The 17019-nt window shown below is 33.2% G+C and overlaps 2 protein-coding genes across 11 annotated transcripts in view; one reads left to right on the forward strand and one right to left on the reverse strand.

Moving 5' to 3' along the window:
• Positions 1–2534: 2534 nt before the first annotated feature.
• Positions 2535–17019, forward strand: part of LOC148231903 (uncharacterized protein KIAA0930 homolog) — a 38823-nt gene continuing 24338 nt past the window's right edge. Inside the window, exons 1-3 of one of the 2 annotated variants that reach the window (XM_088192673.1) lie at positions 2535–2991; positions 10297–10457; positions 11111–11293. In XM_088192673.1, coding sequence (XP_088048799.1) covers positions 2880–2991; positions 10297–10457; positions 11111–11293 — 456 coding nt within the window. In that variant the 5' untranslated portion in view covers positions 2535–2879. The remainder of the gene's footprint in view (positions 2992–10296; positions 10458–11110; positions 11294–17019) is intronic. The other variant, XM_088192675.1, reaches the window with a different exon arrangement.
• The window catches only part of LOC148231904 (phosphatidylcholine:ceramide cholinephosphotransferase 2-like), an 80546-nt gene continuing 72960 nt past the window's right edge, over positions 9434–17019 (reverse strand). For all 9 annotated transcript variants that reach the window (XM_088192696.1, XM_088192689.1, XM_088192691.1 and 6 more), the window contains one exon: positions 9434–12898. In XM_088192696.1, the coding sequence (XP_088048822.1) occupies positions 11532–12898 (1367 nt within the window). In that variant the 3' untranslated portion in view covers positions 9434–11531. The remainder of the gene's footprint in view (positions 12899–17019) is intronic.

Genomic DNA, 17019 nt, shown 5'->3' on the forward strand with positions numbered 1-17019 from the left:
GGAGGGGCCATGAATATAAATACTGGGACCCTGGCAACTAGAAATCACTTCCACTCAGATGGTTCGTCTGAGCACTTCCCCCCCTCCAGAGATAACGTTTTTCTCTTCTCATCCACTGGTCCAGCTCGACGTCTGGAATCCAGAGCGACTTACATTGGAGACGCCTGCAGCCCACGGACGCACCCACAGGCTCGTCTCAATTATTGCGCAACAAAAAATTTATCTTTGTTTTAAGCTAATAAAAGCCCTAGACTCTAAAATCCTGATTATGCTGTGTTGTTGTAGGTATGTATATAATTAAATTGAAATAAAATCGAGAGATGAAATCCTTTCAACGCCAAGCGCATGATATGATGCGCAACTAAATCTACTGTCTAACGCCAAGCGCATGATATGATGCGCTCGTTAAAACCTTCGTTTTTTAAAGAAACGGAAAGGTAAAAGTTGGCAATATATGTTTTAAAAATCAGTTTGAGTTCCTAGTAAACGATTTCAGTGATTTTATTTATAGAATTTGCGATGAAACAGTGGTATATATAATTATAAAGTCACGCCTTAATTTTAGTCGTTTGTATTTCGCGCGCGGTTTCGATCGTGCTTCTTTAGACCACTTTTAGGGTTAGCACAAACGCATCGCGGAAATTCGTTTTTTTATACTTTAATTTATGAATCGAAATTAAATTATGTCATCAATATTTCAATGATAATTGTGATTTGTAAATACTTGTGAATATATTTATACGTTATTTCGACTGTTTTAATATTGTCAACTGTTTTTGTGATTGGTTTTTATTGTTTGTAATAATTAAATATTAATAATAATAATTACTATTAAATACTTATAAATAAATATAAATAAGATATAATTAATAAAATATCAATATTAACTCTTAGTAAATATTAAATAATAATAATAATAACAAAAACGATTCCTTGTCGTAGAATCATTTTATTTTACTTGTTCTATTATTTTATAATTTATTTGTAATGTGTAATAATTTATTTACATTAAATTAATACCATCGTGACCTAACAGGTTACCCCAATGCGTCACGATGGTCGAAAAGTTTATTATTTATTGTATATATATATGTGTGTGTGTGTGTAATATATATTACATATTCCGCCTGGAGTGTAGATATGTTGCACTCTTGCCGGTCCCAAGCCCGGATAAAGGAGGAGGGTTTCTATCATGGAGCAAACCAACCAACGTGGATAAATCCAAATAGTTATGAAAAAATCACAAAGAAATAATAAATCCGCCCCGATTCATAATGACCTAGACGATCGAAATCTAGATAAACGATTGGACTTCAATTTTGGAAGCTGGAATGTGCAATATTACAACCAGGAAAAATGCAAACAATATCGGAAGAAATACTAAAACTCAAGATATATCTAGAAGCCCTACAAGAAATTAGGTGGAAATGCCAAAACCGATCACCGGTTGTAGTGCCGTGGAAGAAGAAGAAGAAGAATATGTATATATTATAAATTATACATATAATTATATATAGTTAAATGTAACATCGTATCTTGCTATCAAGTTTTATTATTTATTATTTTTATATATAAAGAAATATGACAACCTTCAACAACAACCAATTGCAAACACCATTGATCAAAAACAAACGGTTTGGTTATTAGGGTTATTTTTGTGTACGATATATGTGATTTTGTATGCATCAAAGAAATCTTGTCGATTTGTAAATTTTTATAACAGGATGTAGGTCAGACGAAGAAAAAATGCGTTGCAGATTTATATATTAAAATTGTCTCAGTGTGAGCATGACCCTGCTTGTCGTTCGCTTGTATAGTGCCGCGCGCGTGCATGTGTGTGTAGGTGTGTGTACGCGAGCCAACACGCGGACCGACCAATAGATTTAGTTTTGTTCACTTAATATTTCCAACAATACGACTAAAAATGTTTGTTTATTGATATAATTAGAATGTTTAAATCGTGTTAATCATACATATATAATTTTAAAATATAAAAATTGAGTATTTTGGCTGTAATGGTGTGTTAAACAGAGTAAGTAGCCAAAAAATTATATCGCTAAAAACGTATGGCGTACAGCGAGTAATTAAGAATTTACCGGTCGGCGGTCTAAGGGTTAAACATTTCTTTCTATTAAAATTTCAAATATTTTAAATTTATCAACTCTTTTGTCTAAAAAGCGTTTTACATCATAATATTTTTATCTCTCAAAAAAAATATATTTCTATGTATGTATTATATTTACTATTATTTATATCGTAATATTAATTTAAAATCATATTTTTTTATGCTCAATATTATGTTCAATTTTGTCAATTTAAATTCTTAAATTGCCGCCTTTATGACCATTTTCTGGATCCGATAGCCCCCGTGGACCGCCCTTCTTGTCGTATTATAATTAATTAATAAATTGTTATTAAAATAGTTACATTTGTTCCAAAGAGTTAATTCTCCCCCTATATACTATCTCACACTTTAAACTTCAGGTCCGCTCCTGGCTATGAACACGACAGCTTTTCAACCAACACATGGCAACACTGACGGCATACGCACCTTTTAAATCGGAGATCGTCTATAAAACTCACTTCCGTTTATTCCCAATGATCAATATCGCATGCGATTTAAAATAGCATTTGAAACGCATAATGAAAGGACGTAGGGCACTATTCTTCCCTTAGCAGTTCCCTTCAAAATCAGCTGAGCGTCGCGATTGTGGCGCCGCCCTGTGGTGGAAACTCGCTCCGCCTCCCTCTGCACAACAAACGAAAATCGATTAGTCGACCGTTCGACGATTCAGGGAGCAAGCGTTCCGGCGCTCCGTCGACCCGTTGGGGCTGCGCCCCCGCTTTAGAGTCATGTTCACCCAGCTTGCACAGATCCGATGATGGCGTTCGGCGGAGCGGCGCTGCTCAAGGCGCCAACTGCCCTCGAGCAGCTTCTCGAGGAAATCAACTTTCAGAGGACCAAGGAGATGCGCCAGCTGCTCAAAGACGGTACATGGAGATTATGACTCAGATCTTTTGTTATTCGTGTCGCTTCCGCCTATATATGTATATATTAACCTACAAATCAACTCGCCATTATAAATGGTCCAACCCTTTCGGTTTAGGAGGGTCGTTCAAACCACGTGGTAGCGTTGCGATCGATATATAGCGGCCGTGATGAATAATTATTATATAAAAAAGAATCGCACCCTTTCTTTTCTTGAACTTGAACGATGCACAACTCGTTTATGTAACAAGACTAACCTCACTTGTTGTGTTTGTGTGGAAGTTATTAATGTTGCAAATACCTGTGTAAACCTAATTATTTGATGATTTTATGTTTTTTTTATTATTATAATAGGTTGTAACATTGCACTGTTTTTCCGCTTGGTGGCGGAAAATCGTTTATTTTTTTGCGAGAGTGGCTCCGGTAATTTAGATAAGAAAAATTATGATTAGCATGATATCACAAACACTAAACATTACCGCCATTACTGTTTCGAATCATTTACGAATACTTGGGATGGTCAAAAAGCTCGACACATGGGTGCCGCATCAATTGATGCAATAAAAAGTAGACCAAATTTCTACTCACAAATCGTTACTTCAACCAAATAAAAACGATTTTTTTATAAGACAGCTCATTACCAGATGCTAAAAAAGATCATGGTTAGAGCAGAGTGAGTCAATACAAACCATCGCAAAGGTTGGACTGCACCAAAAGAAGGTCATATTGTGTATCTGATGGGATTGAAGACTCAGGGCCGGCGTGAACTTTTGCGGGGCCCGAAAAAGTTACATTAACCTTTAGAAGTCCAAAGGCATGTATATCATGCCTCAAATGGTTTTACCATTGCAGTTCAAATGAATCTATGTCATGTCCAATATATTTTCCATTTTCTGTAGTAATTTTAAATGTTTTCATGATAAAATTTGTAGTATTTTATTTCATTACTTAGTCGGATATACTTCTATCAATATATTACAATAAAAATATTGGGTAATTCCCAACCATTTCACCCTGAATTGTCAAATTACTAAAATTAGTCGTAAAATCTGTTAATCCGTCGATGAATTTTGGAGACAATTTTTTGACCAGTCTGTGCCAACCGCTCAAAACCTAGATGCGTGATTTGTTATCCGTGGTTCTCAATTTTGTTTTTACATTTAAGAACATAATTTAATTAAATAAAATAAATTACTGTTTTTAATTGCACTCAATATTTAGACAATATATCTTGAGAACATTATCGTGAAGTTGATTTTAATGAATCATTTGTCATATATTTATTATTTTCTGCCCTATTATAGGTCTACAACTTCGCGAGAATTAATTACGCGGAATGTTTTAGTTTAATCGAGAGTGGTCCTTCAGTTGTACGATAGATTTCTGCGATACATTGTATATGCTGAAGGATATTATATAAAGAGGATGATCCAAATTCAGTTTCCAAATATTAAAAAAAAATCAAAAATTTTTAATTTAGCTTCGATTTTTTTTTATTAATCGAACATTTGATGTATTTCATCAATTATGAATAATAACAATAATTAAACGGCCATCTCTGTATTTTTCAGTGAAGTTATATTTTCACTAGTGAAGTCCAAACACATTTTCATCAGTAGATATATACTTCTACTAGCGAAAATTTAACTCATAGGCGCTAGTAAAAATGTCAATAAAATTCCATTTAACGTGAAAGTTTTAAGTTTTAAATTTCATATCAGGAGTTCGTAGTAATATCGGTAAGGATAGCTATCATATTTAAAAAAAAACGTAATATCGAAGTGCAAACAAACTATGAAGCAATATGCGAGATGCGACGTCTATCTGTAATTCCTCTTCTGCTTATTTTCCCCTGAGAGATTAGTTGGCTTAATTTTAATTTTGCACTTCACCAAGTGAAAGTTCTAAAATAATAATTAGTTTTAGAACTTTCATAAAAAATACTATAAGTCCTTATAACATCAAAATATTTAAAAAAAAACGATCACTGACTGGCCAACCATTGCTCTATCTGGAAAAACTTGAAACGACGTCCCTGCATTTGACATTTTGATCACGCGTGATTATTGACAGCTGTCTGATTTACAGTGCTGCCAACATATGAAACTCGTAATGGATCACCCTGCCAATTCTACACGATTATATTACTTGCTGATAATTTACTTTTTCAAAAATTATAATTTAATTGTATAATTAGGTCTAACACAAGCAAGAGAGATACACAATATAAATGAATGGAAAAAATTATAGTAATTGTATCTTTAGTGCCCGCCGTCCAGGGGGGGCGTGCTGTGATGGCGGAAGCGAGGAAACGTTCAGGCGTAAATTAGATTTTGATGTCCAAATCCCGTCGGTAGGTCACCACTTTAGCGCCCACCCTCCAGGGAGGCTCTTTGGTAGTGGAAGCCAGAAATAAGTGAGGTGTATGCTTTAGCGATAGATGGCGGTAGTTCTAGCAATTCTGATTGAGTACTCTCCTGTGACTATATTTATTGGCTTAATTAATTAATATTTATAGTAAATATTTAATTCTATACACATATGAATAACGATAAAGACATATTAATGCGCAACACGTGTAAATAATTAATTACATACAATTTGATTAATTTGTAACATGTGTCTATAATAATTCATCAATGTGAATTTATTTTTAATAAAATAATATGTAGTTAATTAGTTAATTTCAACATATCAAAGGACAAAAGCATAATCAGGATGTGGACTAGGCGTGGCTTGTCAAAAGTTTCATCTTTCCCTCGTAGTCACAGAATTTTATTTTTAACTCTCGAAAACAAAAATTTGAACTCCGCCCTTATACTAATTCATTTGAAATTTCCTTTTCCTTGATAATGGCCTTTTTAAACCCTTCACATCTGTATATTTTAAAGAAATCATTCAAATAATTTAAAAAACATTTTTGGACTAAAACTTTGCTTACAATATTTACTTTTGCTAATAAATCATAGAAAATATAAGAAAAGTTGATCTTACACGAAAAAAATAATACAGCTTTTGATCAGTAAAATAAAATAAATAATCCACAAATATAACTAAATATAATCAGTAGACGTAATAAATTATCGATATCCATTGATCAGTTTTTGTTAAATCCTGTACGCCACTAGCACATTTTATTCAGAAATAAGTTGTAGGGCGACACATCAACTGTTAAGGCCAAAAATGTTGTGAACGAATCAAAATGTTCTGAACTTTGTACGTGCACCGGATCATCAACGCAGTGACTATATACATTTTCACTGACCAATGGAATTATAAATCAATTATTAAAAACATTTTAACTGGCTTATGTATAGTTTTTGAACTTATGTTAGATTAATTCGTTTAGGTTAGGTTTGAACAACAAATGGACGTTTCGCAACTATCAATAATTTAAACACCAAGTATTTATTGTAACTTTTGACCAACATTATTCAATGCCGATCAATTCACATTAAATGCTGATCATTGTGTTTTAATTACTAATGCAACTGATTAATGAAAACTGATTATTTAGTTATATTTATGGATCATTTGTTTTACTGATCAAAAGCTGAATTATTGAATGATCAGTTGATTATGCCAAAAAACTTTACTAGTTAATGTAATTGGGTATTCACGATTTGTAATGAAAAGAATGTGTTTAAAGAAAATGTAATTTAATATATGTACATTTTTTTTTCAATTTACAAGATTTTGGTTATAATCATTACCTACAATGTGGTGTCATTAGTTAATAAGGTCGGAATAGCGTAGTCTGAAAAGTCTAGACTGGTATCTCAGAGGGCACGAATTCGAGTCACGGCAGCAAACTCGACTTTTTGTTTGTAAAAATGCGTTATTATTTAAAACAAACCTCAGCTGCAAAGTGTCATTTATTGATTATAATACACATAATAGTTTATATTTAATTATTCGATGTCACTGATTCCTATACTTTTATTATGATGATTGAAACTTACTTACTTAAAAGTATTATTTTCCTTAAATAAATGTCTGATGATGACTTAGTCACTTAGCGTGTATAGTTGTACAAAAAATATTTTATTTATGGAACATAGCGATGATTAATTGGTAGCGAATAACCTATCTGACCTCCAGATAGAACAAGGTCGACTAAAAGTAAGCAAATTTGAATACATACATATGTACAATGTAATAAATAGTTCATATGTGTGCTAACAATAATATTAATGGTGTAATTTTTATACTACTATTATATTGACATGCTATTGAGTTTTAAAATAAATTTAAAAAAGGATTTGGATTTATACGATTTAATTCTAAATTCTTTAACAACTTGATTTTAATGATCAGGATATGTATTGATCACACAATTGAAGTCCAGTATTCTTAAAAAAATATTAATATGTCAGATCAGTTTTATTGTATTGTAATCTATATATACAAATAATAAAGAATTAAATTTATTATTAATTCATAAAATAAGTTATTTGGTTTACTAATTGTGCATTTATATAAGGTAAATCTTCAGAAAATGATTCATAAAGTGTTCACTGTTCTGACCAATGCTCGCTCGCACCTAATCTGTCCATCAGTAATACAAAATGTAGCATCCACAATTTTGAAATTAAGTTATATGAGATAAGATATTATTTTTAAAATATAAATTATGATCTAAAATTTACCTGAGCTCTTACCCTCAGACTAAGTTAACTGCTTTGCACGATATAAGTTGTCCATGCGGGGTAAATGTCCGGGCCCACCTGAAGCACTGTATTTTAATAAATTTGACTGCACTGGGTTCTTGATACGACTGATATAATTCTAGATCTCACCGTGCGTGTATTTTTTGCAACACATATCATTTTACCTGACATAATTAGACTAGAGAGACACTCTACTAAATGTTAAATATACATATATTGTGTAATATTGAATATTCATTTTCAGGAACATTTGTAAGTTTTAGTTTTAAATAGAATATGCTTACTTATCAATTATCTTATATTAATAATTATATTATATTAAAAAAACAGTTATATTTGTGTTATTGCAGTAGTCAAAAGTAATTACTTTTCACTATATCGTTAGTTTTTCTAAATCTACTGTACCTACATATTATGAATTGCTGAAGTTGTTTATTAAATTAAATTAAATATTTTGAAAAGTTTTACAGATTTTTTACAAAATAATAAAACACAATAATGCACAAACAATTCGTTTTATGGAACAAATATTTTATATATTGCTCATTTAAACTGTCCTTAAAAATAATCAAAGTCTCGTGTCCAAGGAATTCTAGTCAACGATCACTTTTATACTATGTATTATTTTTAATTTTACTTGTATTACATTTTTTGTATTGTAATAATATTATGTATAGTGTTTTGACCATTTTGACGTATTGGGGGTAATTGTTAGGTCACGATGGTCTTAATTTAATTTTAATAAATAGATAAATAAATAAATAAAATATGTGATGTAGAAAATCAATATTATACTATTTCATATATATTTTAGTATGTATAATAGATATCAGATAGTAATTTTATTGGGGTCAAAACATATTATCATATAATTAAAATACATTTTAGTGGTATCTTTAACATTCACCGCACAATTCAGTGTGAAAAGTCCAAATAACTACACGATAAAAACATTATTTATTTAGCTGCATGATAAATATAATTATTTAAAAATATGTTATTCACATACGATGGCAAGTCAAATGAGAATCTAAAAAGAGCGATAAAAATGAAAATACAATTTTCTTGTTGAATTAATACAGTATATGGCTTTAAATAATAAATTATATAAACTATACAAATGGGAAGCGTCTATTTTAATTATAGTATAATGTAAATAATTTAATATGTTTTAATTATGAATTTATTAATTTTATTTCTCCTCTATTAGTTCAAATAAATGGTAAGAGGAGAATGTTCTGTCTAATTTTGAACAACTCATAATTTTTAAAACGTTAATATATATTAAATTTAAAACACATGGTTTTTGCAAAAGCTAAATAACGATTAGTCACCCCTGATTCATATGTTCAGTCATAGACTAATCATGAAATAATAGTATAATATGCAAGCAAAAGTTTACAGGTTGGCCAACAGATGGATGCGGTTTTATAAAACGTTATAATAACATATACATAATACATACATATAACTGATTAAAAATAAATAATAATACTAATTACAGTAACTACCCATTCTATATTTTAATTAAAATCATCAATACATTAGTATTTTGTACAATTAAAAAGTTATAATTTTTAATTGTAAGTAAATTTCACTAAATATACATATTAACACATTAGTAATCAACTCGTTCATTTAAATTTTGTTATATTTGCGTCATTCCTAAAATAGTATCATTATCAATCATTGATAAGCATGAATATCATCTGTACACATTCTTAGTAAAATCGAGAATAATATAAATAACTCATATTATAATAAAACACAGATGTCATTTTATAACATTTATTTTACAATTCATAAAATACACAATTTGTGTTCTATGTAAAACAGTATAGGTACATTTGTAAATTTGTTCAAAAAACCTTCAAGGTGAATGCATTTTGTGCTTGGGCACAACTTGTTAATTATTACAAAAAATTCATTTCAGTATATGAGTAACGATTTGATAAATAGATTCTAACAATATACATTTATATAAAAAAATACATTAATTTAAAGAAAAATAGTACGACGATATAAAAACGTATAAAAAAGGAATTTACACATCGTATTTGTTTCTACGAAATGGAATTTTAGTCACACGTAGGTAAATATATATATATATGTATGTATACAATTTAGAGATTCGCTATGAAATTACGCACTACAAGTTTGGAATATTTGGTAAAGATTTATAAGAATATATAAATACTTTTTATATATTATGAAAATACACAGATTCCACCGACTACTCTTAGTTATTCATCTATATATGTATATATATATATTTATTATTTACGATAGACAATTTGAAACACATAGCTCCATTACAATCGATCGTGTAAAATCAGGAGTTTTTCGCTAAGGCAGTATAAAGCCAGACTCCTACCCTAAATCTACATAAGGGTAGGTAGAATCTAATAACATCGATAGAAATTATTTTCAAAGGCACTTCCGTTTTTTTTACATACGTACAAATATAATGTTGACATTTCGAATTTCATAAATATATGTTTACGTCTCATATCATAATCAACGCAAACAAAATGATGTGTAAAAAAATAACGTCTTTTAAAGATTGATTTTCACAAGATATAAAAATGATATTAATTGATATTATGTCCTTTTTTGATATTTATTTTTATATTTTAGATTCAGGCTTTGTGGTACTGCAAGGAACGACCTACTGGACAGATCTGTTCGTTCGGCACTTCCTCTTTCAAGACGAACAGGCTATAGATTGCGACGACTTGCTCTTCTTCGTGAGGAAAAAGCACGTAAAGGGCAGTTCTAGATACCTTCCGAAATATGAGGTGAGATAAAGTAGTGTCTTGAATCATTACGATAAACATTTGGCATGCAATTTTAACAAGCACATTTAAATTATTTTGGTGGAATTATTATAACGGTCGCGAATCCAAGTCTCGTTTCGAGATTTAGATTATTTAGTTATCACTTTTATAAACTAAAATACATGCATATATTACGTTAAAATTAAATACATACATACATTACAATATAATTAACATTTTACAAATATCAGTTCGACTAGTTAAAGAAACTAAATCATTAAATACATAATAATAATAATATGATGTTGTGGCAAATTCACGTGATTAATTAATAAAAAAGACAAGGCGCTCACATAGAAAAAAAATCATACGCAAACACGTAACATCGTATAATCGTAAGATATGCACTAAATGCAACATTGACAAATGTCAGGTCAGCGGGACTCAAAAACAACAAATCATTAGAATCCCTAACTATTATCACTTTCTCGCGTTTCACTCGTCTTTTTCACAAAGCCCTCGAAAACGAAAGGGCAAGTAAGCATTCACAGCCATAGCGTTGCCGAATATCATAGTGCAACGATACGTTTACGACGAATCATATATCATATCGAACTAAAAAAATATACATCGGCCGACATGCAATTTTTAACAAGGACGTACATTTTTCGCAGACCTCAGTCGACGTGTTTCGCAAAGACTCGAAAAAGTTGCCGATCGGAGATCCCGACATCGACTGGGAGGAAACGGTGTACTTAAATCTCATCATTCATCAGTTCGACTATACGCTTACTTTGGCCATTTGCACGCGCACCAGCCCAAAAGAGCTGCAAGTGTTGAAGAGGCACTCTCAAAAGGTCAGTGACAATTTTTAAATACATATTATATTAACATAGGTCTTTCTCAGATTAAAGCGAAACAGGCAGTCGACGACTGCGCGTCATAAATCCAAGAACAACATTACAAAATATTTGAGTCTATTTACGATATATATTGAACACTCATTACTAGCTACGAATCGAATCGCAATCGCACGTACGTACCGTACGAACAATTTTCACATTAAACGAAACGGAAACCGTCGTCCTCGAGCCACTAGCTCAGTCGATTGAAGAATTTCACTAAAAACTTGGGCCACGGGAACGGCCAATCGTATTGTCGGGGCACGGGCCCCAGTACGTTCCGCTCGAAATATAAAAATATCGGATACCACCACTCCCTCGTGATCATGCCCGCGTTTCCTAGCCGCGTCGACTGCTTCGTCATGGAGTGATAGTTCCAGAACAGTCTGGTCGTTATGTAATATGCGATGACGACGTCCACCGTGTAGTGGCCGTGAGCTAAAAGTAAGAAAAGCACCCCGACTGACGAACTAAAGAAGAACAACCAGTGCAGAATGCGCAACTTCCTAGGAATATATTCCGATATGACTAAATAGCCGAGAACTAAAACGGTGGTGTGGCCGCTGAAGATGTAGTCCCCGCAATATGTATGCTTTCCGTTGATCGAAAGTCCGAAGCCGGATAGCAGATGAAACATTCTTTCGAATACGATTCCGGGAGTGATTGTGCCGTTCAACTTTGGACTGCAATGGTACGTTGTGCTCGACACTGGCACTACGGTCACAAACATAGTCAAAGATCTGTATAAATACAACAAGCCCAACAAAAAAAACACTCGTCTTAAGACGATGAACCGGTGTTTATGCATCGCTATCACTACCGACGCAGTGGACGTCGTCACCATGATTATCAACTCGGAGACGCCTAGCGCCCAGTCCATAGCCGGAATGTTATCCAAAAACACGTCAGGCAAGGGTTTAAATTCCTTGCGGTCCGGAACCCACTCGTGAACTATCGCTAAAGCGCACATGTTGATGCACACGCAAAGTACCGTGAAGAAGAACGACAAGACAGTCTTTAAGATTTCTCTGGGATATCGGTCCGATTCGCGTCCCGACGACTCCAACTGCAGATCGCCATTAGGGAAGGTCTGCCCCGACTGATGCAGCGCATCTTCTTGGTCCGGATCGGAGTCGTCGATGGTTATCGTGTGACTCGGAAGCTTGTTGGGCCCCAGCAATGGCTGGCGTTGCATGCGCTCCGCCGCACTCGGCATGGCGTTAACGTCCACTCGACCGTTGGTTTGGCTATTTTGATTCTCTTCGGTGGTCTTTCGGGTGGACGGTTTGTTTTTGGAATTGTTATTCAGGTCGTTTCTCTTGATCGCATCGCTCTGCTTGAGGGCTTCGACGTAGTCGGAATCGGATGCAATGTGCACGTCGCTCAGCTGAGGTTCCGGCTCGGGTTGTGATAACACCCGGACTATTATCTTATGCGGCTCGTCTGCCAGGTACGTTCGAACCGATTGGACGAGCGGTTCGCCTTTGACCGCTGTAGCTTTGGCTGGGGAGGCGTTATTGTCAGGGACGGTCATCCACCCAGACTGGGCCGGAAACGTACCTGAAATATGATAAAAAATAGCTTTAGACATTTTTAAAAATATATAGTAGAAAATTTTATTAACAGATATTTTGTGGACTCCATAGACATATATACATTTATCTATTGAAGCTATATTATAAATAGTCTAATTAGATACCTCTGATTTCAAACACTACAAGATTATTTTATCATATGTATTGTATACTTAGAAGTATTCGATTTGGACAACTTTATATTTCTGAAACAAATCTGTCAGATATTATTTATTAATGGGTGTGAAATTATTGCATTTTAGTTTAAATTGTTTCCACTATAAATTTGATACTTTGCACTATAAATAATCGTGCGGTCTACCATTACTCTGTTGACAGTTGCAAAACGTCCATTTTTTGTTCAAACCAAAACCAAAACCTAACATAAACAAATTAACCAAACTGCACATGCGGTGTATTTTTATAGTACGAAGTATTACACGGAGGAGGGGGGCAGGTATGGGCATTTGCCCCCTTTGAATTTGACCAGAAAAATGCATGTCATTTAATGAAATTTATGAATCTTAGTGAAATCGAAATATTAAAAAAATACCATTAGACTGGTAAATTTTTGCTTCTCACCCCCCCCCTCTAAAAAAAGCTCAAATGACGTTCCTGGACCGCTGGGGAGGGGCAGTTGGGGGAATTTGCCACCATTAAATTTAGTCAGAAATAGGCATGTTTTTTAATGAAATACTATGAGTCTTAATAAAATCGAAATGTTAAAAAACAACCAGACTTGCCAAATTTTCCCCACCTCTTGGAAAAAGCTGATATGACGTTCTTTGACTTTTTATAGTGCAATTATATATTTTGCTTTATTAATCACATTTTGATAGTTTCGATAGTAATCACGACGATAATGTATGTATGTCTGTCTGCCTATGTTCGTTTGTCGAAAAATTGCAATTTTATATATACAGTGATGGAAAACTATTTTTTAAAATTTTATTTCCAAGTCTAATTAATAATTCTATTGTAGCAACACTTAGAGTGTCAATATAAAATCGAGTAAAATGGTTAATTTATGTTTAACCTGATTCATTAATAAGTATAGCACGGTAATTTGGGGACGTGCTATTTGGATGCCCGTTATTTTTTGTGTGAGCGAGCCAAAGGGAGGATATCTCACCACATGCGCCTGATTCGTACATACGTATTGCAAAAAATGTGTGAATATTTTCTAGTCCCCCAAATAGCACGACCCCAATTTACCGTGTTATTGGGGGGTCTACTGTACATAGTTTAGGTAGTGTCGAAAAAGTGACAGCATCAAATCTCTATAGAAATTTGTCAGTATACCAAACATTTTTCGATAGTTTTACGATGATTTAAACAAAACGCACTTCATACTATTTCAGTTCACTAAAAGGCGATGAAATGCATATTAAACGATACTTTGAAATTAACGTAATAAACGTATACTAAGTCAATAAAAGTGAATAAGATAAACGTGGGCTATTTTTGCTTAATGATTGCTGATTTTTTTAAATTTTAAAATGGTCGACATTATTTTATTGCTTATTAAAATTGTTAAAATCGGAGTCAGGCCGGTAAAATGCTAACCGACTCCACAAGTCTGATTAAAACAGATACAAGAAGAAAGTTTGTTTACATTAGAATTAAATATCTCGGTGACCTATTTACGTCATAAGCTCTTATCGATCAAAAAGCAACAATGTTTTCCAGAAAAAATACGACGAAAACTTAGTAATGATAGAAGCTTCTAACGAAATTACTTTACTGATACCCCAAAAGAAGCCCCTTTTGATTGTAGAATCTCGTGAAAACTTGCATCAATTATGAGTGATATAATATTGCGAAATATACACTATTTTCAACTTGAGTAAAATGTAAAATATGAAGCAGTAGAATAACTGCATTTTTGGTCTATATTATTTAACATTTGATTTGAGTTTATATATGTATGTATATATAACTCTCAGCTTTACCAAACGGAAATGACCTTCTGGAAAATTTGCACACTTAAGAATCATCTTCCTGTTGCTACTATTTCTCCTCTAATATTATATATTAAACATTAGTAAAATGGTCCGTGGTTTTAAAATGATACATACATTTTTAAAATATGTATGAGATTTTTTAAGTTATGAATAATTGTTATTATAAATTCTCATATTAGGTAAACCGAAAATAATTTACGTTTTTAAAATGTCTTTTTTTTAAATTAGTCTGTCACTGGTTAGTCAGATAAGTTAGCAGCACGATGGCCTATATAGTATATTCGAAAGACTAACGCTCAAAATATCTGGGTTCGAATCTCACATAAACATTTGTGTTTTTCAATTTCTATCGTATGGAAAAACGAAATACGTTCGATCATTGCAGATTAGGTTTCCTAGATTTTCCTAATCTTAGGGATGAATACCGTGATGATTAATTCAAATCGAGCTAGGTTATGCATATTAGATATAAAAAACTATAATAATGAGCTAATTTAGCTTATAGAGAATATCGTATATCAGTGCAGTCCAACTGGTGGCCCGTGAATTAATTCATATTTTTAAAATATATTTTTTTTAAATGGGCTAAAACACCTCAAACATTTTTTATGGCATATGGTATACAAACAAAAATGAATGAGAAGACATTTTTTTAGCTCCCAACAGTAAAAGATATTTTGGCATAGATATTTATTTCGATACTTGGAAATGAAAAATAGGTCAAAAAACTGAAAAGTGGAAAGTTGAAGGATAACTCGATACACAGGAAGAACTCGTAAATTTATCAAGTTCGTACGAACTACCAGTATATTTGTTGATACTGTTTAGACGTGAAACCGGTCTATTTTTGAGATAATAATTACTGATGATGAGAGGTAGAAGATAGAAAACAATGACTTTCTTCAACACAAGTACCTGTTTCGACCCCTCTAACAATGACCGTAAAAAATCAAGATATTTTGGGAGCATGAATTATTAAAAACTGGCCAGTTAATCACCACGGAGGTATTGCACCTAATTAGCTAGAATAAAAGCGAATATGTATATTAAAAAAGGATCTTTTGATAAAAAATCAAACACAACAAAATCAGGGAAATCCGTCATACAACATCCGCCATATTCATCTATTTCAGCGTATACTAATTGAAACATATTCTATGAAAAACTACTAGTGTTATAGGAGATAAACTTAAAAATGACGTATTTTGCCGAGAAAGGAAAATGTCGATAGTAGAAATAGTTTTGCAGAATAATATTCGTTGTAAAAATAGTCTCATTTATTTTTGGTTTATCTTATAAAATATGTATGGATTCGCCGAAATTTAATCAAGGGGTATTGTATCCATCATAAAGGTGACACATGCTATAAAAAAATATTTTTTTTACGGCGACATAACAAAAACAATATCGATTCATTTGATTTTTTTATTAATGAATTTCGAATCGAGATTTAATACGTACGATCGCGAAACGTATGATGGTGAGAATGATTGATACGTCATGCGATGATAAGCCGAGCCGTTGCTCACCGAACGCGAGCAGTAGGCTCCTCATGATGGCGGCGGCTATCTAGTCGTGGTCATAGCCGCTCGCCCTTACGCCCGCGACTGGCGGCGCGCGTCAATATTCGCCGGGAGCGACCGCCATGCCCGAGCTGCTCCCAACTTTTGTAATCTTTTTTTTCTATCGATTTTGACATTTACTACGTCGGTACAGTCCGGTTATGAGCGAATAGCTCTCGTTCGCACTCGTCGCAAGACCCTATTCGCTCTCTTTCTCAGTAATACAGATCAGCTGTTGTGTGACTTATATTCTAGAAGGTTTCGGCTCGGGCATTTGCGGGAGAGGGTCGGTAATGTCAGCGCGCGCACCCCCGGCGGACATGGTCGCGACAAGCAATGTGTTACGACCGTCGTCTAATCGATCGCTTTTTGTTTATCTTTTTTATTCGCCTATCGTTTGGAGCTCGAATCAATCGATTGTGACGTTTCATTTAAGCGTATTCTGAAAATGAAGGGAATATGGAATAGACTCGACCGTACTATCGATTGCACTCGGGAGCGCGCACTTTGGATGCACTTTTTCATAGTTTTGGGGTTGAAGTTGCTTAACCCTTTAAACGCCAGCGACTAGTTATTGAGTT

The sequence above is a fragment of the Plectrocnemia conspersa genome, unplaced genomic scaffold, assembly GCF_051122295.1.
Source record: "Plectrocnemia conspersa isolate PC_06_02 unplaced genomic scaffold, ASM5112229v1 ptg000009l, whole genome shotgun sequence".
NCBI lineage: Eukaryota > Metazoa > Arthropoda > Insecta > Trichoptera > Polycentropodidae > Plectrocnemia > Plectrocnemia conspersa.